Below are 23,846 nucleotides of genomic sequence, written 5' to 3'. Positions count from 1 at the left end.
ATTAGCCTACCAGTATATTTTTGGATTGTGGGAGAAAACTGGAGAATATACAACCTCCGGTTTGGGCCATGGTGGGAATCAAACCCATGACCTCATTGCTGTGAGGCAGTAATACTAACCATTACACCACCATTGCTGCCCTAAATGCATGCCAAGTTGGGTTTGTTTAATAATAAAACATAACTGTTTTGAATGTTGCATCTATTTTTGGTGTGCATAATAACAGCAGTCTGGCATGGACCTCTCCCTTTTCCACTCAGATAAAGTTTTTTTATACAATATGCTGCAAAACAGCAAATAAAACACATCGGACATATTTAGGTTTAAAACTTTACATCACCAGAAAAAAAATGGCTTACTTGGCAATCCTCAGCTTTCCCACTTCACCCTTTCCTGTGGCCTTCGACCACTGCTGTGCCAAGTACTTGGGAAGCTGCAAAAGAACAAAACAACCATTTAATTTCAGCATGATAGAAGTATGTGTCACTTGCAGAATGTGTTTATGTCAATCTAATCTAGATTATGGCAATGTTTAGCAATGCACAGGATCCAAGTGTTTGTTCTTTCAAAAATGCAAATAGGCTAAAAAGAATATATTTAGTCTGTGTGGATCTGCTTTGTTCAGCTGATAGAGGTCTATTCTATTAGAATATCAAAAGAAAGAAATACCAGTAGAAATGGAAAAAAGCATCAAAGCGATGTAGTGTTTATCTGTTCAATGGCAGTGTCCAATAACTAGCTTGAAAATGATAAACCATGTACAAAGGTAAAAACCAGCATCAGATGGGCAGCTCATTGTACAGTGCTATAAAAATGAATAAAACATTTAAATTATAAACATAGTTCTTTAATTATTTTATATGCTATCTACTTGTACATAAAAGAAACAGCTTTGGCAAATAAGCAAAACATATGCCTTTGTCAGAAGTGGACAAAAATAATGTAGAAGCCTAGACTCCAGCATAATCTGCTAACAAGCCAGTAAAAACGGGCATCCAAGTCAGTGTTGTGGAAAAATAAGATAGGACTGTGGTTGGGATGGGATGCAGTTAAGATCCCGGCGGTCGGGATCCCGACCGCCGAAATGCCGACACTTTCTCCCTCCTGGGGTGTCCACGACACCCCTGGAGGGAGAATAAATTAGTGTGCCGAGCATAGCGAGGCACCGGGCCCGCTGCGTGGCGAGCGCAGCGAGCCCGCAAGGGGGGGCGATCCACGTCCCCCCCTTGTCGGCATTTCGGCTGTCGGGATTCCGGCGTCGGGATTCTGAACGCCAGGATTCAATACTGAATCCGGTTGGGATGACTTTGTTCAATATGTCAAAGAGGACAAACGATCCTAAGAAGCCAGCTTAGCAAAAGCATGTCACAGGCAACAAATCTGCTGATTAGCATCTGAAACAAACATATACCAGCCATATAGCCAAAAGAACTAGATTTTCATGAAGAATAGAAATCTTGGTACTTGTTTCCTAGCACGGCGCCCAATTTTTTCATCTTATGGCATCTTATCCCATCGCATTGCATGCCATATAGCCGCATACGATGCAATGCAATTTGTTATCGTATAAGCACCCTAATGGGCGCTTACAATGTTAAAAGCAGCCCCAATACGATTTTTTATTGTATAAGCACCCTAATGGGTGCTTACAATGTTAAATGCACCCCCACGCCACGACCACTATCAATGCGAACCCGAAGCGTGGTGAGCGCAGCGAGCCCACGAGGGGCGGCTGTACGCGTCCTCTGACCTTTTCATACCCCCCACTATCCACGTCGGCATGGAGATGATTTTAGATAGTGTGGCGAGCCAGAAGCGCGGCAAGCCCCGCGAGGGGACGTGTATTACTTTACATGTATTCTGCGTGCGCTCGCCACACTATATAAAATCAACTCCACGCTGATGTGGATAGTGGGGGTATGAAAAGGTCGGAGGACGCGTAGCGCTGCGCCACGCTTCGGGTTGGCATTGATAATGGGGGGGGCATTTAACGTTGTAAGGACCCATCTGGGTGGTTGTACAATAAAAAAACTTGTATACCATCGCATTGTATGGCATACAATGCCATATCATTTTTTTGTTGTACAACATCGCGTCCCATCGCATACCATATTTAGTATTATGGTATACAATGCTATGGGCGACGTGCTAGGAAACAAGTACCGAAATATTGGTAACTAGATGATTCATCGCGCCCTTCGGGCACTCTTCACACCGTCAAAAGGGGCTGCGCCCCCTTAATTTGTGAACATTTGTATATGAGAAAGATGCCCTGTATGGCAACTTCAGTTATAGGTGAAATGTGTTAAATAGAGAGCATATGATGTGGAAGGGGGTGTGTATTGTTTTGTTTAATTAAAAAGCGGTTACAGAGTAAGATGTACATTGATAGTGTGGATGGTACAGTGACATTTGTGGGTGTGGGGGGGGGGGGCTGTGTGTGCATGTTGTTTAGGTGTGTGTGTGTATGTGTGTGTATGTGTGTGTGCGTGCAATAGTATAGTAGGGTGTTTCTGAGTCAGCGGCTCCCCACTGGTGGAGGTCACGACACAGGAAAACAGGAGGCTGGGTAGTTATAGGGGTGTGTGGGAATAAGGGGGACTAAAGAGGAGGGTGGGAGATACTGTGCTGCTTCTGCCAGTGGGTGAGGGTCCAGCGTGGCAGCACAGGAGTACAGGATGGTGGCCCTTAGTCAGTGTCTCCTCCTACTGGGTGGGAGTTGGGGTGCATGAGAGCAGGAGGCTGGGCTATGAGGCATGATAGGGGCATGTGGGCAAAATAGCGTCAGCGACTCCCCAGTGGTGGAAGTTACGGTTTAGGAGAGCAGGAAGCTGGGTAGTGATAGGGGTGTGTGAGTATACGGGGGACTAAAGAGGGGTTAGGGGTGCCGTGAATTGCGGGAGGGGCGCGGGGGGTGCCGTGAATCAAGGGAGGGAGGGGGCGCAGGTGTCGGCGAATCGCGGGAGAGGGCGGGGGTCCACAAAGCGTGGGAGGGGGCGTGAATTGCACGAGGGGGGGTTGCGAATCGCGGGAGGGGGGGTGCGCGGGGGGTCCGTGAATTGCTGGAGGGGGGGGGGCACGGGGCGCGATGAATCACCTAGTTGGTTATATATTCTTGTAGAAGGATGGTAGGATGTTGCTGTCATTCAGAATGCATTTACATAAACAGTAATAGTAGCAGTAAAAGGTCTGACTTAAAACACCTACAGTAAAACAGAACAGGTGTTATATATTATACAAAGAATTGGTTGATGATGTGTAGGTTGACGTGCACATAGTTCATAGTTGTCACTGGAAAAAAATTGCTACAAGAAAAAAATCAACACAGAAAGTTCAACACATGTAAATGTTGACATAAGTGTGGCACTTCATTGGTGTCCATGTCGACACATGAGAATGAATATGAAAACATTCAAAAAAAGAAAAATAAATCTTCAAAAACTCATGTCAACCTTTTTCATTGTCGACCATAGCCGTGCCAGTGTTTTGCATGTGCCATTTAATCCTAGGGTTGCCGTGAATCACGCGCGGGGGTGGGGGAGGGAGGAGGTGAGGGGTGTCCGCGAATCACGGGAGGAGGGGTCGTGGGTGGATGCCGTGAATTGCGGGAGGATGGGTCGCGGGGGGGGGGGGGGGTGTCGCGAATCGTGGGATGGGGGGGCGCAGTGAATCGCGGGAGGGTGGGTCGCGGGGGGTTGCCGCAATGACAGGAGGGGGGGTCAGGGGTGGGGAATCGCGGGGGGCACCGTGAACCGCGGTAGGGGGGGTCGTGGGGGGCACCGTGGACCGCGGTAGGGGGGGCCCGGGGGTTGGCGCGAATTGCAGGAGGGGGGGTGTGCTGCAAATCACGGGGGGGGGGGGGGGGGTCGCTGTGGGGTGCCGCGAATCGCCACAAGGAAAAAATCAACACAGAAAGGTCAACACATGTAAATGGGGGGGGGGGGAGGGAGGGAGGTGCATACCCAATATGACCCTCTCCAGGAGGGACACATTGCTCTGTTTCTGGACTTTCTTCTTAATTTATGGATTACCATCACCTGTGCTTAAACACCTTTCTTATCAATTACCCTGTTTAAAATGACAGGTGATGACAATCATAAATTAAGATGGAAGTCCACAAAAATAGCATTCTGTCCCTCCTGGAGAGGGTCATGTTGGGAGGTATGGAGGTGTGGGGCGCTCACCTGGTGTGTCTGGTGTGTAGCTGTGTCTTTGCTGTGTAACATGGAGAGGCAAAGGGTGTCTGGCACTGTCTGTGGGCTCACTGGGCTGGTTCTCTGTCATGTGAGTCAGTCATGTGAGTCAGAGGCTCCACCCAGGGTTATATCTCCAGACACACTTTGAGTGACAGATGTAGCCAAACATATAAGAGATAAAAGGTGTTAAGCCCCCCATCCACTACACAGGCATAGCTGAAGCTACAAATCTCTTCAGATTTCCCTGGAACTCTCCAAATTATCTGATCTGACCCTGGGATGACTTTTCACTCTTTGCTTTCGATACATTTGATTAAATGTAATAGATATTCCCCTGAAGGCTTCAGATCAGATGGATCTTTGGTGCAGACCCATACATTAGTCCGACTTGTCCTAGGGACAAGTCGGACCTGATTTCCCCTGCAGCTCCCCGGGAGGGGGACACACGATTAGGCACTTGATGTGCCAAGTTTTGCATACGATAAAATCGCATGGATTTATCATATGCAATCCCCGGGAGCCGTGCGGGGGATGTCAGTGGGCGGGGGATGCCTGCTTATAGAGAGCCAGGCAGGGGGAGGCTGTGTAGGGAGCCGGGCAGGAGGAAGCTATTGCGGTGACAGCAAGAGCAGTGCGCCGGGCATGGAGAACTTGAAGACGCTGGCTGCCGAGCAGCAGCGGGAGCCGGGAGAAGCAGAGCACTTGAAAAAGAAAATCCCATACTGATGACTAGGAAGCCATTGATTTGCTGAGAGAGAGAGAGAGAGAGAGAGAGAGAGAGAGAGAGAGAGAGAGAGAGAGAGAGAGAGAGAGAGAGAGAGAGAGAGAGAGAGAGAGAGAGAGAGAGAGAGAGAGAGAGAGAGAGAGAGAGAGAAGAGAGCGAGAGAGAGAGAGATCTTAGCCAAGTGCTCTGCAGGCTCCCGCCGCTGCCCGGCAGCCAGCGTCTTCAAGTTCTCCATGCCCGGCACCCTGCTCCCGCTGTCACCGCAATAGCTTCCTCCTGCCCGGCTCCCTACACAGCCTTCCCCTGCTCCCTCTGCCTGGCTCTCTATTAACCGGCATCCCCCGCCTGCTGATGACCCCCGCTCGGCTCATGGGCTAGGCTGCACATAAGATTTAGCAAATCTCCCTACTCCGATCTGATGCGCACGGGACCGCGCATCGGATCGGACGGGATGTCTAAAAGGGCGATTTGTGCCGATTTCACAGCCCGATTCTTCCGAAAAGGGTGAAATCGTGCCCAAATCGCATAATGTATGGGGTCCTTAAGACTTTTTATGGCAGATGGATCTGAGACTCAGCCGCACATCAGATCTGAGGAAGCTCAGATTTGGCCTTTTTTAATCAGATTGACTGTCAGATCCATCTGTAATCTGAAGAAAACTGGCCAAATCTGACTCTAGTTGATGGGGGCCTTTTAAGGCGTGTACACTGTGTGATTTTTCCTTGTGGACTATTTTGACCAAGCAATTTTGAGGAGAGGCACTTAATTTACGATAGTCTGATCTAGTCAGAGTTGCCTTGCACGCACAGTCTATTTTGCTAAGCGATATGGACTTGGCAGGGCTGCCTTCAGTCTTGTCAATTAGCAAACTCCATGGATCAGGCTCATTTATCTACAAATTTACACCAGAATGGCTTCTAGCAGCAGCTTGTGTGTAGCTTTATATGCCCTAATACTGTAGCTACAAAAACCAAAGAGGTCAGAAGGTATATGATGTGTGGATAGATACAAGTCTGGGCCACTCAAGGATATTCAGAGTTGTCCTGAAGCCACTTCTTTGATATCCTGGCTGTGTGGTGAGGGTCGCTGTTCTGCTGAAAGACTGAAAGATAAACAGTCGCCCCAATCTGAAGTCACGAGTACACTGGAGCAGGTTTTCATCCAGGATGTGTCTGTACATTGCTGCGTTCTTCTTTCTCTCTATCCTGACTAGTCTCCCTGTTCCTGCGGCTCAAAAACATCCCTACAGGTTGATGATGCCACCACCATGCTTCACTGTAGGGATGGTATTGGCCTGGTGATGAGCTGTGCCTGGCATTCACGCCAAAAATTTCAATCTTTGTCTCATCAGTCCAGGGAAATTTGTTGCTCATGGAATGAGAGCCCTTCAAGTGTTTTTTTTTTTTTTCAAATTCCAGGGGGCTGCCATGTGCTTATTACTAAGGAGTGGAGTGGCTTTTGTCTGGCCATTCTAACATACAGGCCTGATTGGTGGATTGCTACAGAGATGGTTGGTTGTCCTTCTGGAAGGTACTCATCTCTCCACAGAGGAATGCTGTAGCTCTGGGTTCTTAGTCACCTCCCTTCTACCCTGATGGCTCAGTTTAGATGGCCAGCTCTAGGAAGAGTCCTGGTGGCTGCTAACTTCTTCCATTTACAGATGATGAAGGCTATTGTGCTCATTGGGACATTGAAAGCAGTAGATATTTTCTGTACCCTTCCCCAGATTTGATCCTTGAGACAATTCTGTTTCTGAGGTCTACAGACAATCCCTGTGACTTCATGCTTGGTTTGTGCTATATGTCATAACCAAGTCAAGTGTGGGACCTCACATAGGGGTTTATTCTAGTTCATTCTTTCTGACAAAATCCTTCTTAGATGGACAAAACCATGTGCACTGCAGGGGGGCAGATGTAACATGTGCAGAGAGAATTAGATTTGGGTGAGTTATTTTGTTTCTGTGCAGGGAAAATACTGACTGCATGATTTTACACTTCAATATAGATCTCACTTTGAAGAAAAACCCCACCCAAATCTAATTCTCTCTGCACAAGTTACATCCATCTTAAGGTGGGTACACACGTACAGATTTTCTGTCTGATCTATCTGGTGGGAACAAAAACCTGGAAATGTATGGGAGCATATGACAATCAAAAAGTTCCACCCAAATGCAGGAAAACAGAAAAAAATATATGCTTTGATAAATTTGTTATATCAAACAATTTGTCTGACTGATTACTGTCTGTTTTCAAGTGTTTGGGAACAATTTTTTGATTGTTAGTTGCTCCCATACATTTCCAAGTTTTTGTTCCCACCAGATAGATCAGACAGAAAATCTGTATGTGTGTACCCACCTTAAGAAGGATTTTGTCAGAAAGAATTGACTAGAATAACCCCCATAGATAGGTGTGTACCTTACCAAATCATGTGTAATCAACTGAATTTACCACAAGTGGACTCCCAATTCAACTGTAGGAACATCTCAAGGATGATCAGTGGAAACAGTATGCACTTGAGCTCAAATTTAAACTTCATGGCTAAGGCTGTGAATACATAAGTAATACACGTGATTTCTTAGTTTTATATATTTTTTTATAAATGTAAAAAATCTCCCCCAAAACTTTTTTAATACCCGGATGAGTTTAGGTGTAAAAGTTGTTGGCCCCAGTGACTATTGGATATTGCATTTTCTTTTTGGTACTTTTGAATGCTATTTTTTTTTTTTTTTTATTGTATTACTTTTGCCCCCTCCAACCAAATCTCCAAATCTTCACGTCATGATGTGAGCGGATGTGTAAAAAAAAAAAAAAAAAAAAAAAAAACACCTCTCGCACACGTCCACACAGAGGGGAAATCAGTCGATGGTTACTCACCATCGAACGATTTCTCCTCTTTTCGCAGATATAAGTAAATCTGGATTAACTTTAATCCTGCCCATTAAAGTGCGAATTTGGGGCAGGCACTGACATCATGTGAGGTCATCCACCCACCCCGAGCAGGCACGGGGCACGTCTGCATTCACAGGAGTCCGCCCAGCAGTTTCATGGGCACGCCAAACAATGACCATTTATGATCAGCAACCAGTCAGGGAATTGGGAAAGTTGTGCATGTTAAAAACCCAAGATTTGCCAATCCCAATAATTTTTTTCTTGAAGATGGGCAAAATCTGGGAAATCTAACATTATCTGGCATTGGTAGAATGGGGAATTGCCTCTGCCCATTACAAAATTAGTACTAAAACTTTGGATAACAATGTGGTCTATTAAGTAGACTACTTTTCCAGCTTAATTAGATGTTGTCGTACAGACACCCAAACAACCAGGTGAAATTGTTTCTTGCATCTTGAGGTATGAGAAAACGTGTGCAAATTCATGTGTGCCGTTTAAAAACCCAAAAGCAGGACTTTAGGCAAGGTTAGTCATTTTACGCGATATACATGTGTGCCCAAACAACTCAATTGTGACAAATGGTTGGACATCCAAACTTTGATTTGTCTGGACAGGCAATATCTATAATTAGTATGTGCTAGCAAAATCGGGGATGCAGGGTCCAAAAACACATAAAAAAATTCCAATTGATAAAGCCGCCCAGTGTGCGGCAAAACGCGTCTTGAGGATTTGCAAACTCCTGCCCTAACAAGCGGCTATCCTGGGGGAACTGACAAACAGTGCTCACTGTACCAAATAAAACCCCAACACGGAGACACTCGCAGCGGTGCACGCAGACAACGGCAGGCGCTGATATCTGGCTTCCACATGGCATCAAGGAGCCTCCTGCCCGGCGCACCAAAGACTGTTCTCCCCATCACGCTAAGGCAGCTTTACCTGGTCACCTTATCCCGGCAGCTTAGCGGGGAGACGCTGCGCAAGTTACGGAGCTTATGTGGACATCGCTCACCCAATTCAAGTGTGCCAGCCGGCTTTTCCATCTAAGCGGCAATCCATCAAATTTTCAAGCCACCCGCAAACACAAGGGAGGCATACATCTGCACACGTAAGTGAGCCATCAATTAAAAACTGTTCCTTGCTATTTTGTCACACACCCAATATAAGAAACTTTGGGACTAAATCACAGGTGTGGATGTTAACATCTTAAACTGGACCACGGGGTCTTTGTACCAAGCTAAGGGTCTCCACCTGACCAATTGCCAGAATATTAATGTATTACTAATACTAGGCGGAAACCTGATACTAATGAATTTCTGTGTGTGTACTTCGGATTTTTATTTTAGTGCATAATATTTTAACTATTTGAGTAAATTTTTATTATATTATTTTCTATTTTTAAATATATATATATATATATATATATATATATATATATATATATATATATATATATATATATATATATATATATATATATATATATATATATATATATATATATATATATACCCTGTTTCCCTGATAATAAGACCTACCCCAATAATAAGCCCTACCCTTATTTCTGGACAACTGTCCAAAATAAGCCCTACCCCGAAAATAAGCCCTAGCTTAATCCCCATTTTGCCCAGTCCCTGTGCTAAACTCCCAGCTCCGCTAAACCCCCCCACCCACCCGTATGAAATGGATGCTGCTGCTACGGTAGCAGCCCTGGTACCGCTGAAGCCTCTGCTCGCATCAACGGTCCCAGGGATGCATTGTGCATGTGACGTCACTGCGTACCTCAAGGACTGAGTGGCGTCTGTTCACAGACGGGAGGGGAGTGACAGAGCGGCGGCGGAGGAAAGGCTGAAAAATGCAGAAGGAAAGGAAATCGGCAGGTGTGCTTAAAGTATAAGGAGATTGAGGGGCATGATGTAGCTAAAAGGACTGAGGAGCTAAAATAAGCCCTTTGGTGTTTTTGGACTGAAAAAAAAAAAATAAGACAGTGTCTTATTATTCGGGGAAACACGAGATTTTATATATATATATATATATATATATATATATATATATATATATATATATATATATATATATATATATATATTTATTTATTTATTTATTTATTTTTTCTTCATGTAATAAAGTTTTTTATATATTTGTATATTTAATTGATTCATTATCTACATCCCGAGCGCGGAGTGGTAACTTTTTCTAATATTTGTACAAAAACACATAGGTTTCACTGAGCCGGTGTGTTTTTGGGACAAAATGTGCGTTGTTTTTTTTAATTGGAGGATTCGCACAGGGGACCAATGGTGAAGTACTGCGCATGCGCATATTCTCAAATGCACAAGTACAAGGCTGCTGTGTGGGCGCCTTGTACCGACCAGTACAGTCTGCGTGGCACTCACACAGGTGGGTGCGCGGACAGAAACAATGGCAGTGCTGGGACATGGTAACATCCAATGTTTCATGGGCATCCCCATGCAAATGCGTCCGTGATGCTGCGACACATGACGTCAGCTTCCCGCCGTCGTCTCCGCTGACTTATGTTTGCGATCCCTGGAGAAATCATTTGATGGTCGCCGACCATCGAATGATTTCCCCTACTGTGGGCACATGCGAGGGGATGTTTTCTGAACATATCCCCTCGGTAGGGCGGGCACTCTGGGACATGGTAAGCTGCGATCTTTACAGATGCCAAGTCAAACAGATTCAGGCCCTCTATTCTTAAATCCCTGGCAGATTGACACTGGGGAACAGTCATTGATATTGGACTCAATTCCGATGCGGTCGCAAAGCAGCCACTGAATGCAAATTGGTCGATGTTTTCTAGATGCATTGCACATGTGCAGCAAGTGAACGATGGTGGCCAAAGGAATTAGATGCCGAGTGACAAGGAAATAGCATTTGGAGGTGGAAACTGAATGATCAGGTAAACACAGACAGGTCATGGGCGTTCAGGAAACATTATCTGGGCATGCTTAAGTATAGCAACTGAGATGAGATACGGTCACTAGGTCCAAATGCATTGAGTCAATCACTGAAATAAGTCAGAATGGCTAAGGTTATCGCAAGTATTAGGTTGACGATGGGAAGGACACAAGTCAAAAAGTTTTTCACTTCCAATTGCATATTGTCAGCAGCTTTGGAATGGTTATGAAAGCTTCTACAAGCAGGATTTGCAGTTATGGAGAGAACCACTTTAGTAAAGTCTTTTGCATAGCTATTAGTGCACCTTTACCAGGAAGTGAACACTATGCTAATAACAAGCATGTGTGTTATCCTACTTCTAAAATGTTCTTTATCCAATATGCACTTGTAATAACATCAAAGAGTAAATAGTCATTTTGGTGATTAGCGAAATTAAGCATAATCTTTTTACAATTAACTCACTCAAACTTGACAACATTAACAAATATCCAGTTGTCAATTTGTGTTACCGTGCGCCTTTCAACACGATTAAGGGGATAAAAATGAAATTATGCAGAACTTGTGTACTATGCAGGTTTCAATTTATTTAAATCATATGGCAGCACCGCATCGGACCCCAGGACTCCGCGACAGAACCCTGCGGGGACCAAGGACGCCGCATTGACAACATTAACAAATATTCAGTTGTCAATTTGTGTTACCGTGCGCCTTTCAACACAAGTAAGGTGGGAAAAAAAATGAAATTATGCAGAACTTGTGTACCATGCATGTTTAACTTTACTTAATTATATGGCAGCACCACGTCAGACCCCAGGACTCCACGCCAGGCCCCTGCAGGGAACCAGGATGCAGCGCAGTACCCCTGCGGGGCCTAGGGCAACACGCAGAACCCCTGCGGGGCCCAGGGCGCTGCGCAGAACCGCTGAGGGGCCCAGGGCGCTGCGCAGAACCGCTGAGGGGCCCAGGGCGACACACAGAACCGCTGAGGGGCCCAAGGCGACACGCAGAACCGCTGAGGGGCCCAGGGCGCCACGCAGAACCCCTGCGGGCCCAGGGCGACATGCAGAACCCCTGTGGGTCCCAGAGCGCCACACTACAACCACTCAATACTAAAAGCACTAATCCTTTAGCCTGCAGAAGTAAAAACATACACAAATTCCACACAGGAGCCAAATATACATTATCATACCTTGTACTGAGTCTTGTTGTCCCCAGCAATGATATACAGTATCTGGGTATACTATAAAACAACCTCTCACCTTTACAAGCCACATCCCCGTGTTCTGCTTTGCTCCGCTCAGATCCAATTCCCCTTTATCTGCGGCCATAATGCTGTTATACTACAGACACACTATCACACTGACTGAGCCGGTACCCAGTGGAACACAAGCGCCGGTGCACACTGATGTACGGAGCGCCTGGTGGGACAAACGCACACTTCCGGAAGCGCTCACACCTCGCGTCACCAGCTGCTCCGCTCGTGATGAGAGCGGCAGGGCTTATCATCAACATTTGCTGGGAACCCTGTGTGTATGCTGCACGCAGTAGTACTTACATATGTCACATACGTAATATCGTTAATAGTTTGCTTATATCATTTTTATTTAGGGCTTAGCAAGCCGCATCACACACACACACGATCGGCGTTTCCTGTGTCTTTAAAGAAAACTGCTTCAGCATAAATTAATACAACGTGCTCATCACACAGTGCACCACTTTTATATGCACACGTAGTATTATTATTTAAGACAAAAAGGCATGTTTATTGAAATAACATACCGTGTTCATTAAACATCTGAAAACTACATCAATAAATATAAACTTATGACTCTTTAAAATAGGTAATCTCTCTTCTACGCCACAGTTAAATAAATATATTGGTATTGCAAGAAATAGTAGACAGTGCAGGCAGATAAATTTTGACTAGAGAGTGCACCATCTAGTATGACACTGAAATATGTATTGGACTGTCAGAAATCCAAGGAATAAATAGAAACAGGTGTCACAGGCAGAACCCCCAGACAGGACACCCCCGGACAGAACACCCCCCGGACCGGACGATACAAGCTCCAAAATGCAGAGTTTGATGTCTGGTCCGGCGGTCCGGGGGTTTTGTCCTGGTCCGGTTTTTACCCATACTAAATAGATGTATGTATGTAGTAGAACAAGGAAGTGTTGGAAAAGCAAATGAGGGAAGAGGTCCATGCTCATTCAAAAGGATTTTTAGAATAAAAGAGAGGGGACATACTAAAAGGAATGACAGTGTGGTCTGCTCAAAAGGAATGCCAATTGACTATAATCCAGTGGTTCCCAAACTGTGTGCCGCGGCTCCCTGGGGTGCCTCGGTACACTTGCAGGGGTGCCTCGGGTTGGTCGTCCAGGACCATTCAAGTTATTTATGATCAATTATTTATGGACAAAACCAGTGCTGGTGGCTGCCAATCATAAATATGTACAATCAGAACCAAATCCTGCCTTTTACCACATAACTGAACCTTAGAAGCACATATAAACACAATCTACTTCATTTGATATATATTTTTTGGGGCCTAGGGGTGCCGTGGAAAAATTCTGGTACTCTAGGGTGCCGTGATTCTAAAAAGATTGGGAACCCCTGCTATAATGGGAGAAAATGACATTTATATTAATATTTCTGAAATTATTGCACATATCAACTATATTTTTGGTACACATCTTGCTAAGACCATTACACATATTGTACATGCAGAATGACGGCTGCCTCCTATGGAATGACGGCCTTTTAATTCGCCATCCTGAAGCTAAAATAGCATTAAAACAGCTCCGTTATGCGATATTCAGACCCGGATGTTACGGTGATCCCCATAGTGCACGCGCTCATCCTTTTCCAAATATGCCCGCCTACACCCCTACTCTAGTAAACATGTCACCTGGCGCGGAATGACAGCTGCCTCCTATGGAATGACGGCCTTTTAATTTGCCATCCTGAAGCTAAAATAGCATTAAAACAGCTCCGTTATGCGATATTAAGACCCCGATGTTACGGTGATCCCCATAGCGCACGCGCTCATCCTTTTCCAAATAGGCCCGCCTACACCCCTACTCTCGTAAACATGTCACCTGGCGCGGAATGACGGCTGCCTCCTATGGAATGACGGCCTTTTAATTCGCCATCCTGAAGCTAAAATAGCATTAAAACAGCTCCGTTATGCGATATTAAGACATCCCAAAGAGGGTGCAGGACCAAGGTCTAGATAATTATCATAGGTTTATTAACCAATAAAAAACGGTTTAAAATATATGTTTATGAACATATACATGGGTCAGACTTTTAATCTAATGTGACGGGTGGATTATTCCTTAATTAAGGTTTCCTTTAGTTTAGGCAGAATAGATGTTAAAAACAGTTTATAAAGAAGACAAGTCTCTTTCCGGATCCCTCCTTCCCCTACCCTTTCTCTTCGCTTTCCTTGTCTTCCTTCCTTTATTCACCCTCCTTTTCTTCTCTATTAAATTTCTTAAATATTTTTTTCTTTATGGTTTCTGTAGCTTATAACAGTGTTGTTTTTTATTTTTATTTATATGTATGTATATATATATATATATATATATATATATATGTAGGTATATATATATATATATATATATATATATATATATATATATATATAGTTTGTAGAGAAGCGGCACTCACTCGGATTCAGCAAAGAAATTTCAACACCAGTCAGGTATGTACCTGACTGGTGTTGAAATTTCTTTGCTGAATCCGAGTGAGTGCCGCTTCTCTACAAACTGCATACCTTCTATTTGGCGGTTGCACCCCGGTAATTGGCTTCTTGGAAACGGTGTGCCGGTCCTGCACATATATATATATATATATATATATATATATGTGTGTGTGTATGTATATATATATGTATTTATTTAGTTTTTTTTTTTTTATTCTTTTTATTATTTATCACTGTTTAAATGCATTATATCTTTATTGTCTTTAAGTATATTATCACCCTTAAAAACAAAAGAGATGCCTCTATATTTTGTTGTCTGTAAATATTTGGTCGGGTTCTGGAACCGCTGCGTTTGTTCCTAAATTTTACGTTAATTTGTTCATATTTGGACCCTGTTCTACATTATGTCTTTTTGCCTAACTATGGCCCTTATTCTGATCGGTGCGGCCCGATCAGAATATGCGGCCGCAACCGTGCAGGCGAATCCCCGCCTTCCATACGGATCGCCACCTGCCGTCCGTATGCGGATATGTGGCGATCCGCATGAAATTGGACGGGGATACGCCTCCTCCGTCTTGGGAGCAGCCCCTGCATTCGATGGTCGCCGAACATCGAATGCAGGGCCGCACGCTCCACCAGGTCCCGCAACACAAGACCACACGGACACTTGTCCGTGTGAAATCATGTATGGGGGCGGGCAGCTGACATCCGGCGATGTCAGATGCCTGCCCCGTACCCACGCGTCACGGCCTCATTACCATGCATACGCCCCGCGTTTGCATGGGAATGCCCATGAAACGCGGGGCGTATGCATAGGGTAATGAGGCTAAGTAGCCCCTCACGCCCCTCTACGCCCCCTGTGCGGCGTATAAAGAATCCGTGCGGCGAAATCGCCTGCACATGCGCAGAGTGACCTCTGCACATGCGCAGACGATCAACATCGGCGGTCCGTCCGCATGCGGGAATTTCCGCACCGATCAGAATAAGGGCCTATTTCTTGATGTATCCATGGCATCTCATTAATAAAATTTATTTATAAAAAAAAAAAAGAAGACAAGTCTCTGTATGAATATTTACCATCCGTTATCCGCTTTTATCTTTGAAAATTTGTATTTGTTGTTTGCTCAATAGTATAGCTTGTTAACAAGGATTGTCCCAAAATCTGTGCAGTATTACATCCGCGCCTCCCCTTCGGAGGGAGCACTTAGTTTGGAGGGCTCTATTGCAGGTATTAGATTTAGTTGTAGGCAGGGTATTTGCCGTGTGTACAGATGATTCTGCTCTCCAGAGTGCGGCAGACCACACCAGATCCACAGGCGCACCGGACAGGACTAGAGCCGCAGCTGACACCCTCCGTCTGGTCACTCGCTCACCTTGGCGTCCTGACCGACGGAAGATTCTCGACGGGGCAGCTGCGGCAGGATCTCCGAACACATACACCAGCAACCGTGCAGGCAGTTGAGAACCCACTGGACCAAGGTGACAATTCAAATAAAGTAAATCCCTGTTTGCTCTTGACGCGTTTCTCTGCTATGTTAGTTCTGCGGTTTCCTCAGAAGATACTGGGGGCCATTTCCACTCCATATTTAACAAGCTGAATAGCCAATCGAAATACTCCGGTGATTAATCAGTTCAGGTGTATAGGTAACCCTTCTGGGTTTAGCACATAATTGCTTCAGGTGTATAGGTAACCCTTTTATAAAAAAAAAACGGCTTAAGGCCCATACATACTGGGCGACTTTGAGCTGAAAGCCGTTTAAAACAGCATGCTTGAGCAGCTTTCAGCTCAAAGCCGCCCATCATCGCTGGAAAAGCCGCTCAGCCGCTGGTAATACCAGCAGCTGAGCGGCTTTGAGGACGCCTTTGCATAGCGCTGCGCTATGCAAAGCCGCCCTCTCCCTGCTGGCAGTGCCAGGCAGAGGGAAAGCCACTCAGTGTGCATGCACTGAGTGGCTTCCCCCCAGCGATGAATGCTATCATTGCTGTCTATCAACATAAAAATACATATATTACATCTGTTAATCAAATAACAAAAACTTCCTATTCACAAAATCAATTAAAATAAATTAGATCAAATCAAAGATAGATATATGGCATCTTCAGATACAGATACATAAAATAATATATTATTTTGTTTATTATTTTTGCTAGTGATTCCCAGCTATAATATTCAGTTTGTCGCAAGCAAAAAATAACAAAAGCCGTGGCTCATCTGGACGAGAGCACTTCACCAATACAAAACAGGCCAGGGGCTCAGCCCTGGTTCAAGACAATATGAACAATAAATGAAAAAAATTAACAATAAATATTTTTTCAACATATATTTTCATGTTTCTAATTTATATTTTATGTATTTTTTAACAATACATTTGCTTATATTCACATCATTTAACAGTTTTGACCCAATATAGTCGTTCTGTTTCGCTCGTTCAAACTGCAGATTTCTACAAAGAGGGGGATAACATTACTCACCCTATTCCAACATTATATAATTATAATACTGAATTTTCTAGCAGGTTTCAGATACTCTTTTCAGAGCGGCCCTAGCCAATCTGGTGCCCAGGGCAACAGTAGTGAGGGGGCAAGAGAGGGGTGAGGTGATGGGGCGGGAAAGGGGGGGTGAGGGGATGGGGGCAAGAGAGGGAAGGGGGTAAGGTGACGTGGGGTGTGAGGGGACGGGATGAGAAGAGAGAGTGGGGAGAGTAGGCAGGTCCGCTCACCAGGATTGGCGGGTCACCTGCTCCCCAGTGTCTTTAAAGAAAACTGCTTCAGCATAAATTAATACAACGTGCTCATCACACAGTGCACCACTTTTATATGCACACGTAGTATTATTATTTAAGACAAAAAGGCATGTTTATTGAAATAACATACCGTGTTCATTAAACATCTGAAAACTACATCAATAAATATAAACTTATGACTCTTTAAAATAGGTAATCTCTCTTCTACGCCACAGTTAAATAAATATATTGGTATTGCAAGAAATAGTAGACAGTGCAGGCAGATAAATTTTGACTAGAGAGTGCACCATCTAGTATGACACTGAAATATGTATTGGACTGTCAGAAATCCAAGGAATAAATAGAAACAGGTGTCACAGGCAGAACCCCCAGACAGGACACCCCCGGACAGAACACCCCCCGGACCGGACGATACAAGCTCCAAAATGCAGAGTTTGATGTCTGGTCCGGCGGTCCGGGGGTTTTGTCCTGGTCCGGTTTTTACCCATACTAAATAGATGTATGTATGTAGTAGAACAAGGAAGTGTTGGAAAAGCAAATGAGGGAAGAGGTCCATGCTCATTCAAAAGGATTTTTAGAATAAAAGAGAGGGGACATACTAAAAGGAATGACAGTGTGGTCTGCTCAAAAGGAATGCCAATTGACTATAATCCAGTGGTTCCCAAACTGTGTGCCGCGGCTCCCTGGGGTGCCTCGGTACACTTGCAGGGGTGCCTCGGGTTGGTCGTCCAGGACCATTCAAGTTATTTATGATCAATTATTTATGGACAAAACCAGTGCTGGTGGCTGCCAATCATAAATATGTACAATCAGAACCAAATCCTGCCTTTTACCACATAACTGAACCTTAGAAGCACATATAAACACAATCTACTTCATTTGATATATATTTTTTGGGGCCTAGGGGTGCCGTGGAAAAATTCTGGTACTCTAGGGTGCCGTGATTCTAAAAAGATTGGGAACCCCTGCTATAATGGGAGAAAATGACATTTATATTAATATTTCTGAAATTATTGCACATATCAACTATATTTTTGGTACACATCTTGCTAAGACCATTACACATATTGTACATGCAGAATGACGGCTGCCTCCTATGGAATGACGGCCTTTTAATTCGCCATCCTGAAGCTAAAATAGCATTAAAACAGCTCCGTTATGCGATATTCAGACCCGGATGTTACGGTGATCCCCATAGTGCACGCGCTCATCCTTTTCCAAATATGCCCGCCTACACCCCTACTCTAGTAAACATGTCACCTGGCGCGGAATGACAGCTGCCTCCTATGGAATGACGGCCTTTTAATTTGCCATCCTGAAGCTAAAATAGCATTAAAACAGCTCCGTTATGCGATATTAAGACCCCGATGTTACGGTGATCCCCATAGCGCACGCGCTCATCCTTTTCCAAATAGGCCCGCCTACACCCCTACTCTCGTAAACATGTCACCTGGCGCGGAATGACGGCTGCCTCCTATGGAATGACGGCCTTTTAATTCGCCATCCTGAAGCTAAAATAGCATTAAAACAGCTCCGTTATGCGATATTAAGACATCCCAAAGAGGGTGCAGGACCAAGGTCTAGATAATTATCATAGGTTTATTAACCAATAAAAAACGGTTTAAAATATATGTTTATGAACATATACATGGGTCAGACTTTTAATCTAATGTGACGGGTGGATTATTCCTTAATTAAGGTTTCCTTTAGTTTAGGCAGAATAGATGTTAAAAACAGTTTATAAAGAAGACAAGTCTCTTTCCGGATCCCTCCTTCCCCTACCCTTTCTCTTCGCTTTCCTTGTCTTCCTTCCTTTATTCACCCTCCTTTTCTTCTCTATTAAATTTCTTAAATATTTTTTTCTTTATGGTTTCTGTAGCTTATAACAGTGTTGTTTTTTATTTTTATTTATATGTATGTATATATATATATATATATATATATATATATATATGTAGGTATATATATATATATATATATATATATATATATATATATATATATATATATAGTTTGTAGAGAAGCGGCACTCACTCGGATTCAGCAAAGAAATTTCAACAATTTTTTAACAATACATTTGCTTATATTCACATCATTTAACAGTTTTGACCCAATATAGTCGTTCTGTTTCGCTCGTTCAAACTGCAGATTTCTACAAAGAGGGGGATAACATTACTCACCCTATTCCAACATTATATAATTATAATACTGAATTTTCTAGCAGGTTTCAGATACTCTTTTCAGAGCGGCCCTAGCCAATCTGGTGCCCAGGGCAACAGTAGTGAGGGGGCAAGAGAGGGGTGAGGTGATGGGGCGGGAAAGGGGGGGTGAGGGGATGGGGGCAAGAGAGGGAAGGGGGTAAGGTGACGTGGGGTGTGAGGGGACGGGATGAGAAGAGAGAGTGGGGAGAGTAGGCAGGTCCGCTCACCAGGATTGGCGGGTCACCTGCTCCCCAGTGGTATGCTCTCCTGCTCCCTGGCCATAAATCACCTTCTGCCCTCCAGCCACCTGCTGCTCCCCGGCTGATGACTGCCTCCTACTCCCTGCCGGGCAGCTCCTACTCGCTGGCTGGTGAGCTGTCTGCCAGAGCCTCAGCACTAGCTCTGGGAGATGTTAGTGCAGAGCCTCCACTCACTTCCAGTAATATTCATGTCGCTCAGAGTGGGGTGGTTGCTGGAAGTGCGGCGGAGCTGACCGATCAGGGATCGAGGGAAGAAAGCTGCACAGCTAGGTGAGCTCTGTGCACTGCGCTGCTGGCTGCCCGCTGATCTCAGCTCAGGCAGGCAGTGACAGTAGGTGCCCCACAAACCACCAATGTAAGCATTAGCCGCCCCTAGGCATTGCAGACGCCCTAGACAATTGCCTAGTTTGCCTATGCCTAGGGCCGTCTCTGACTCTTTTTATTAGTTTTATACAATAAAAAAAATAAAATAAGGTACAAGAAGACAGAAAAAAAAACGGGGAGATAAAATAAAGGATCACACATTGAGACAGTCATATAGATATATGCAAAGGCAGGCAGGCACTCACTGTTGGTAGTAATGCTGGTGCAGGGTCCATATAGGCATAATAGTCGACACACTCACCCAATCTCCGGAGACCAAGTAAGAAAAGACCAGCACTCGTTTGAAGGTGAAGAAAGTAGAATTGTATTTTACAATGTAAGCATATTATACAGACATTGCCAACAGCTGACCCAACAGCTGTTTCAACCAGGGGGTCCTGGTTTTCATCAGCAGTATATATATATATATATATATATATATATATATATATATATATATATATGGAAGAAAGGAAGAGGGACAGGGGGGCGCCCAATAGTGCAATATCACTTTTTATTTCTTTAAAAATATTTTAAAAGTAGACGTTCAAAATGTATAACTCGTACCGAGTTTATCAACTGGAGTGGACTGATTACCACTAGGTTTTATATACAATCCCCTCTGGCAAAACAGCATACACAAGTTCTTCCTGTCACCGTTACAGTGTGGTTGTTTTAACTCACGGGACCTCTCACAGCTATGCAGGCTCAAGGGACGCCGGCGTCTCCGATCACTGCAGGTAGAGCTGGCGGCGTGTGCTGCAGACCAGGAGCTTGAAGGAAAAAACGTCACGATAGCCACGCCCCTACGCGTTTCGTCAGAGACTTCGTCAGTGGGGTGGCTACCGTGACGTTCAGTAGTAGTCTTATTGAACCAGGGGACCAATCGGCTTCTCAGCATTACGTTACATTTACATAGCATGCTGGTGCCGCCCTCTCTGTTCAAATTATGAATGGGCTAGGATATCGCCGGCTGGTATCGTAGTATTTTCAACCAGACGGTACGGTGTTACAAAGACAATTGTAACAAATGGTATAACAGTGTACAATATACAATATAGTTTCATGTTACGTCTGATATTATTAGTACAACATATAAGATCGTTTAAAGCAGTAAAACTGCGCACGATGTTTCATATAAAAATCAATTAAACATATAATTATAGCACATTGAAATTCATTAAAAAATATATATGTATAAAAAAACTACACTAGATCGGGATTTCTAATATTAGTGCATATTTTGATTGGGTTGGTAGTAGGCTTTTCACGACGTTTAGTTTATTGTGCTTTGTTATTTTACACAGATATAAGAAGGACCACCTATCGGGCTGAATAAATATTTGAATTATACTCTTTTTAAATTATGCATCTTGTATAAAAGGTGTGATTTCATAATTTTCATTCAGGCCGTGGGGTAGCAGAGTGTTAAGCGTTATTATCCAGTATGTTTCTCGCTTGATTAAATGTTTATCCCGGTCTCCTCCTCTTTTGTCGGCTGCTATATGTTCAATTCCTTTTATTTTTAGAAGGCTAGGATCACTTTTATGATGTTTTAAAAAATGTCTAGGTAGACTGTGATTTGTTACTTTGTTCTTTATATTTCTACCGTGTTCTAACATCCTTATCTTTAGTGGTCGCTTTGTCTTTCCTATATAGTTGAGTCCACATGGACACGTTGCCATGTAGACTATATAGGTCGACATACAATTTATCATACTTTTAATCTTGTATGTTTTTCCTTCTTTATCTTTGAAGCTCTTGGCTCCTTTCTCCATTTGTGGACAAATTTTACAATGTCCACATTGGAAGGAGCCTGTGAGTCCCCCGAAGATCTGCATAGGACGGTTTTCTGGGATTTTTTCCAAGCAGCTTTTAGAGATGCGTGACTTTATTGTTGAAGCCTTTTTAAATATAACATCTGGAGTTTTTGGTAAATGTTCTGATAGAATCGGGTCTAGTTTTAGGACATGGTAGTGTTTATTCAATATTTTCTTAATTTCTCTTTCTTCAGTATTGTACTTGGTTATGAAGGGACAAAAGATTTTTTCGTTTTGTTTTTGGGTTTTATCTTTGTATTGCAGCAGTTGTTTCCTATCAGTGGCTTCTGCTTTTCCTTTAGCCTCCAGGAGGAGGGCTTCTGGGTATCCCTTTTCTTTAAATCTGTCTTCGTATATTTGGGACTGTTGGTTAAATGTCTCTAAACTGGAACAATTCCTCCTTAGTCTTGTATACTGGGAGGATGGGATATTTTGTTTTGTCTGGAAACAAAATATCCCATCCTCCCAGTATACAAGACTAAGGAGGAATTGTTCCAGTTTAGAGACATTTAACCAACAGTCCCAAATATACGAAGACAGATTTAAAGAAAAGGGATACCCAGAAGCCCTCCTCCTGGAGGCTAAAGGAAAAGCAGAAGCCACTGATAGGAAACAACTGCTGCAATACAAAGATAAAACCCAAAAACAAAACGAAAAAATCTTTTGTCCCTTCATAACCAAGTACAATACTAAAGAAAGAGAAATTAAGAAAATATTGAATAAACACTACCATGTCCTAAAACTAGACCCGATTCTATCAGAACATTTACCAAAAACTCCAGATGTTATATTTAAAAAGGCTTCAACAATAAAGTCACGCATCTCTAAAAGCTGCTTGGAAAAAATCCCAGAAAACCGTCCTATGCAGATCTTCGGGGGACTCACAGGCTCCTTCCAATGTGGACATTGTAAAATTTGTCCACAAATGGAGAAAGGAGCCAAGAGCTTCAAAGATAAAGAAGGAAAAACATACAAGATTAAAAGTATGATAAATTGTATGTCGACCTATATAGTCTACATGGCAACGTGTCCATGTGGACTCAACTATATAGGAAAGACAAAGCGACCACTAAAGATAAGGATGTTAGAACACGGTAGAAATATAAAGAACAAAGTAACAAATCACAGTCTACCTAGACATTTTTTAAAACATCATAAAAGTGATCCTAGCCTTCTAAAAATAAAAGGAATTGAACATATAGCAGCCGACAAAAGAGGAGGAGACCGGGATAAACATTTAATCAAGCGAGAAACATACTGGATAATAACGCTTAACACTCTGCTACCCCACGGCCTGAATGAAAATTATGAAATCACACCTTTTATACAAGATGCATAATTTAAAAAGAGTATAATTCAAATATTTATTCAGCCCGATAGGTGGTCCTTCTTATATCTGTGTAAAATAACAAAGCACAATAAACTAAACGTCGTGAAAAGCCTACTACCAACCCAATCAAAATATGCACTAATATTAGAAATCCCGATCTAGTGTAGTTTTTTTATACATATATATTTTTTAATGAATTTCAATGTGCTATAATTATATGTTTAATTGATTTTTATATGAAACATCGTGCGCAGTTTTACTGCTTTAAACGATCTTATATGTTGTACTAATAATATCAGACGTAACATGAAACTATATTGTATATTGTACACTGTTATACCATTTGTTACAATTGTCTTTGTAACACCGTACCGTCTGGTTGAAAATACTACGATACCAGCCGGCGATATCCTAGCCCATTCATAATTTGAACAGAGAGGGCGGCACCAGCATGCTATGTAAATGTAACGTAATGCTGAGAAGCCGATTGGTCCCCTGGTTCAATAAGACTACTACTGAACGTCACGGTAGCCACCCCACTGACGAAGTCTCTGACGAAACGCGTAGGGGCGTGGCTATCGTGACGTTTTTTCCTTCAAGCTCCTGGTCTGCAGCACACGCCGCCAGCTCTACCTGCAGTGATCGGAGACGCCGGCGTCCCTTGAGCCTGCATAGCTGTGAGAGGTCCCGTGAGTTA

General features: G+C 43.6%; 1 protein-coding gene across 1 annotated transcript in view; it reads right to left on the bottom strand.

The window, feature by feature from the left end:
- Positions 1-12,200, bottom strand: part of GTF2F2 (general transcription factor IIF subunit 2) — a 171,485-nt gene extending 159,285 nt beyond the window's left edge. The window contains exons 1-2 of the mRNA XM_083168959.1: positions 11,984-12,200; positions 360-433 (exon numbers count right to left, since the gene is read on the bottom strand). Coding sequence (XP_083025085.1) covers positions 360-433; positions 11,984-12,052 — 143 coding nt within the window. The 5' untranslated portion in view covers positions 12,053-12,200. The remainder of the gene's footprint in view (positions 1-359; positions 434-11,983) is intronic.
- Between the last annotated feature and the right edge of the window lie 11,646 nt (positions 12,201-23,846).

This window comes from Crinia signifera, chromosome 2 (assembly GCF_055691185.1).
Source record: "Crinia signifera chromosome 2, ASM5569118v1, whole genome shotgun sequence".
NCBI lineage: Eukaryota > Metazoa > Chordata > Amphibia > Anura > Myobatrachidae > Crinia > Crinia signifera.
Note: the sequence above shows the minus strand (reverse complement) of the source record. Positions and strands in the feature narration are given on the sequence as shown.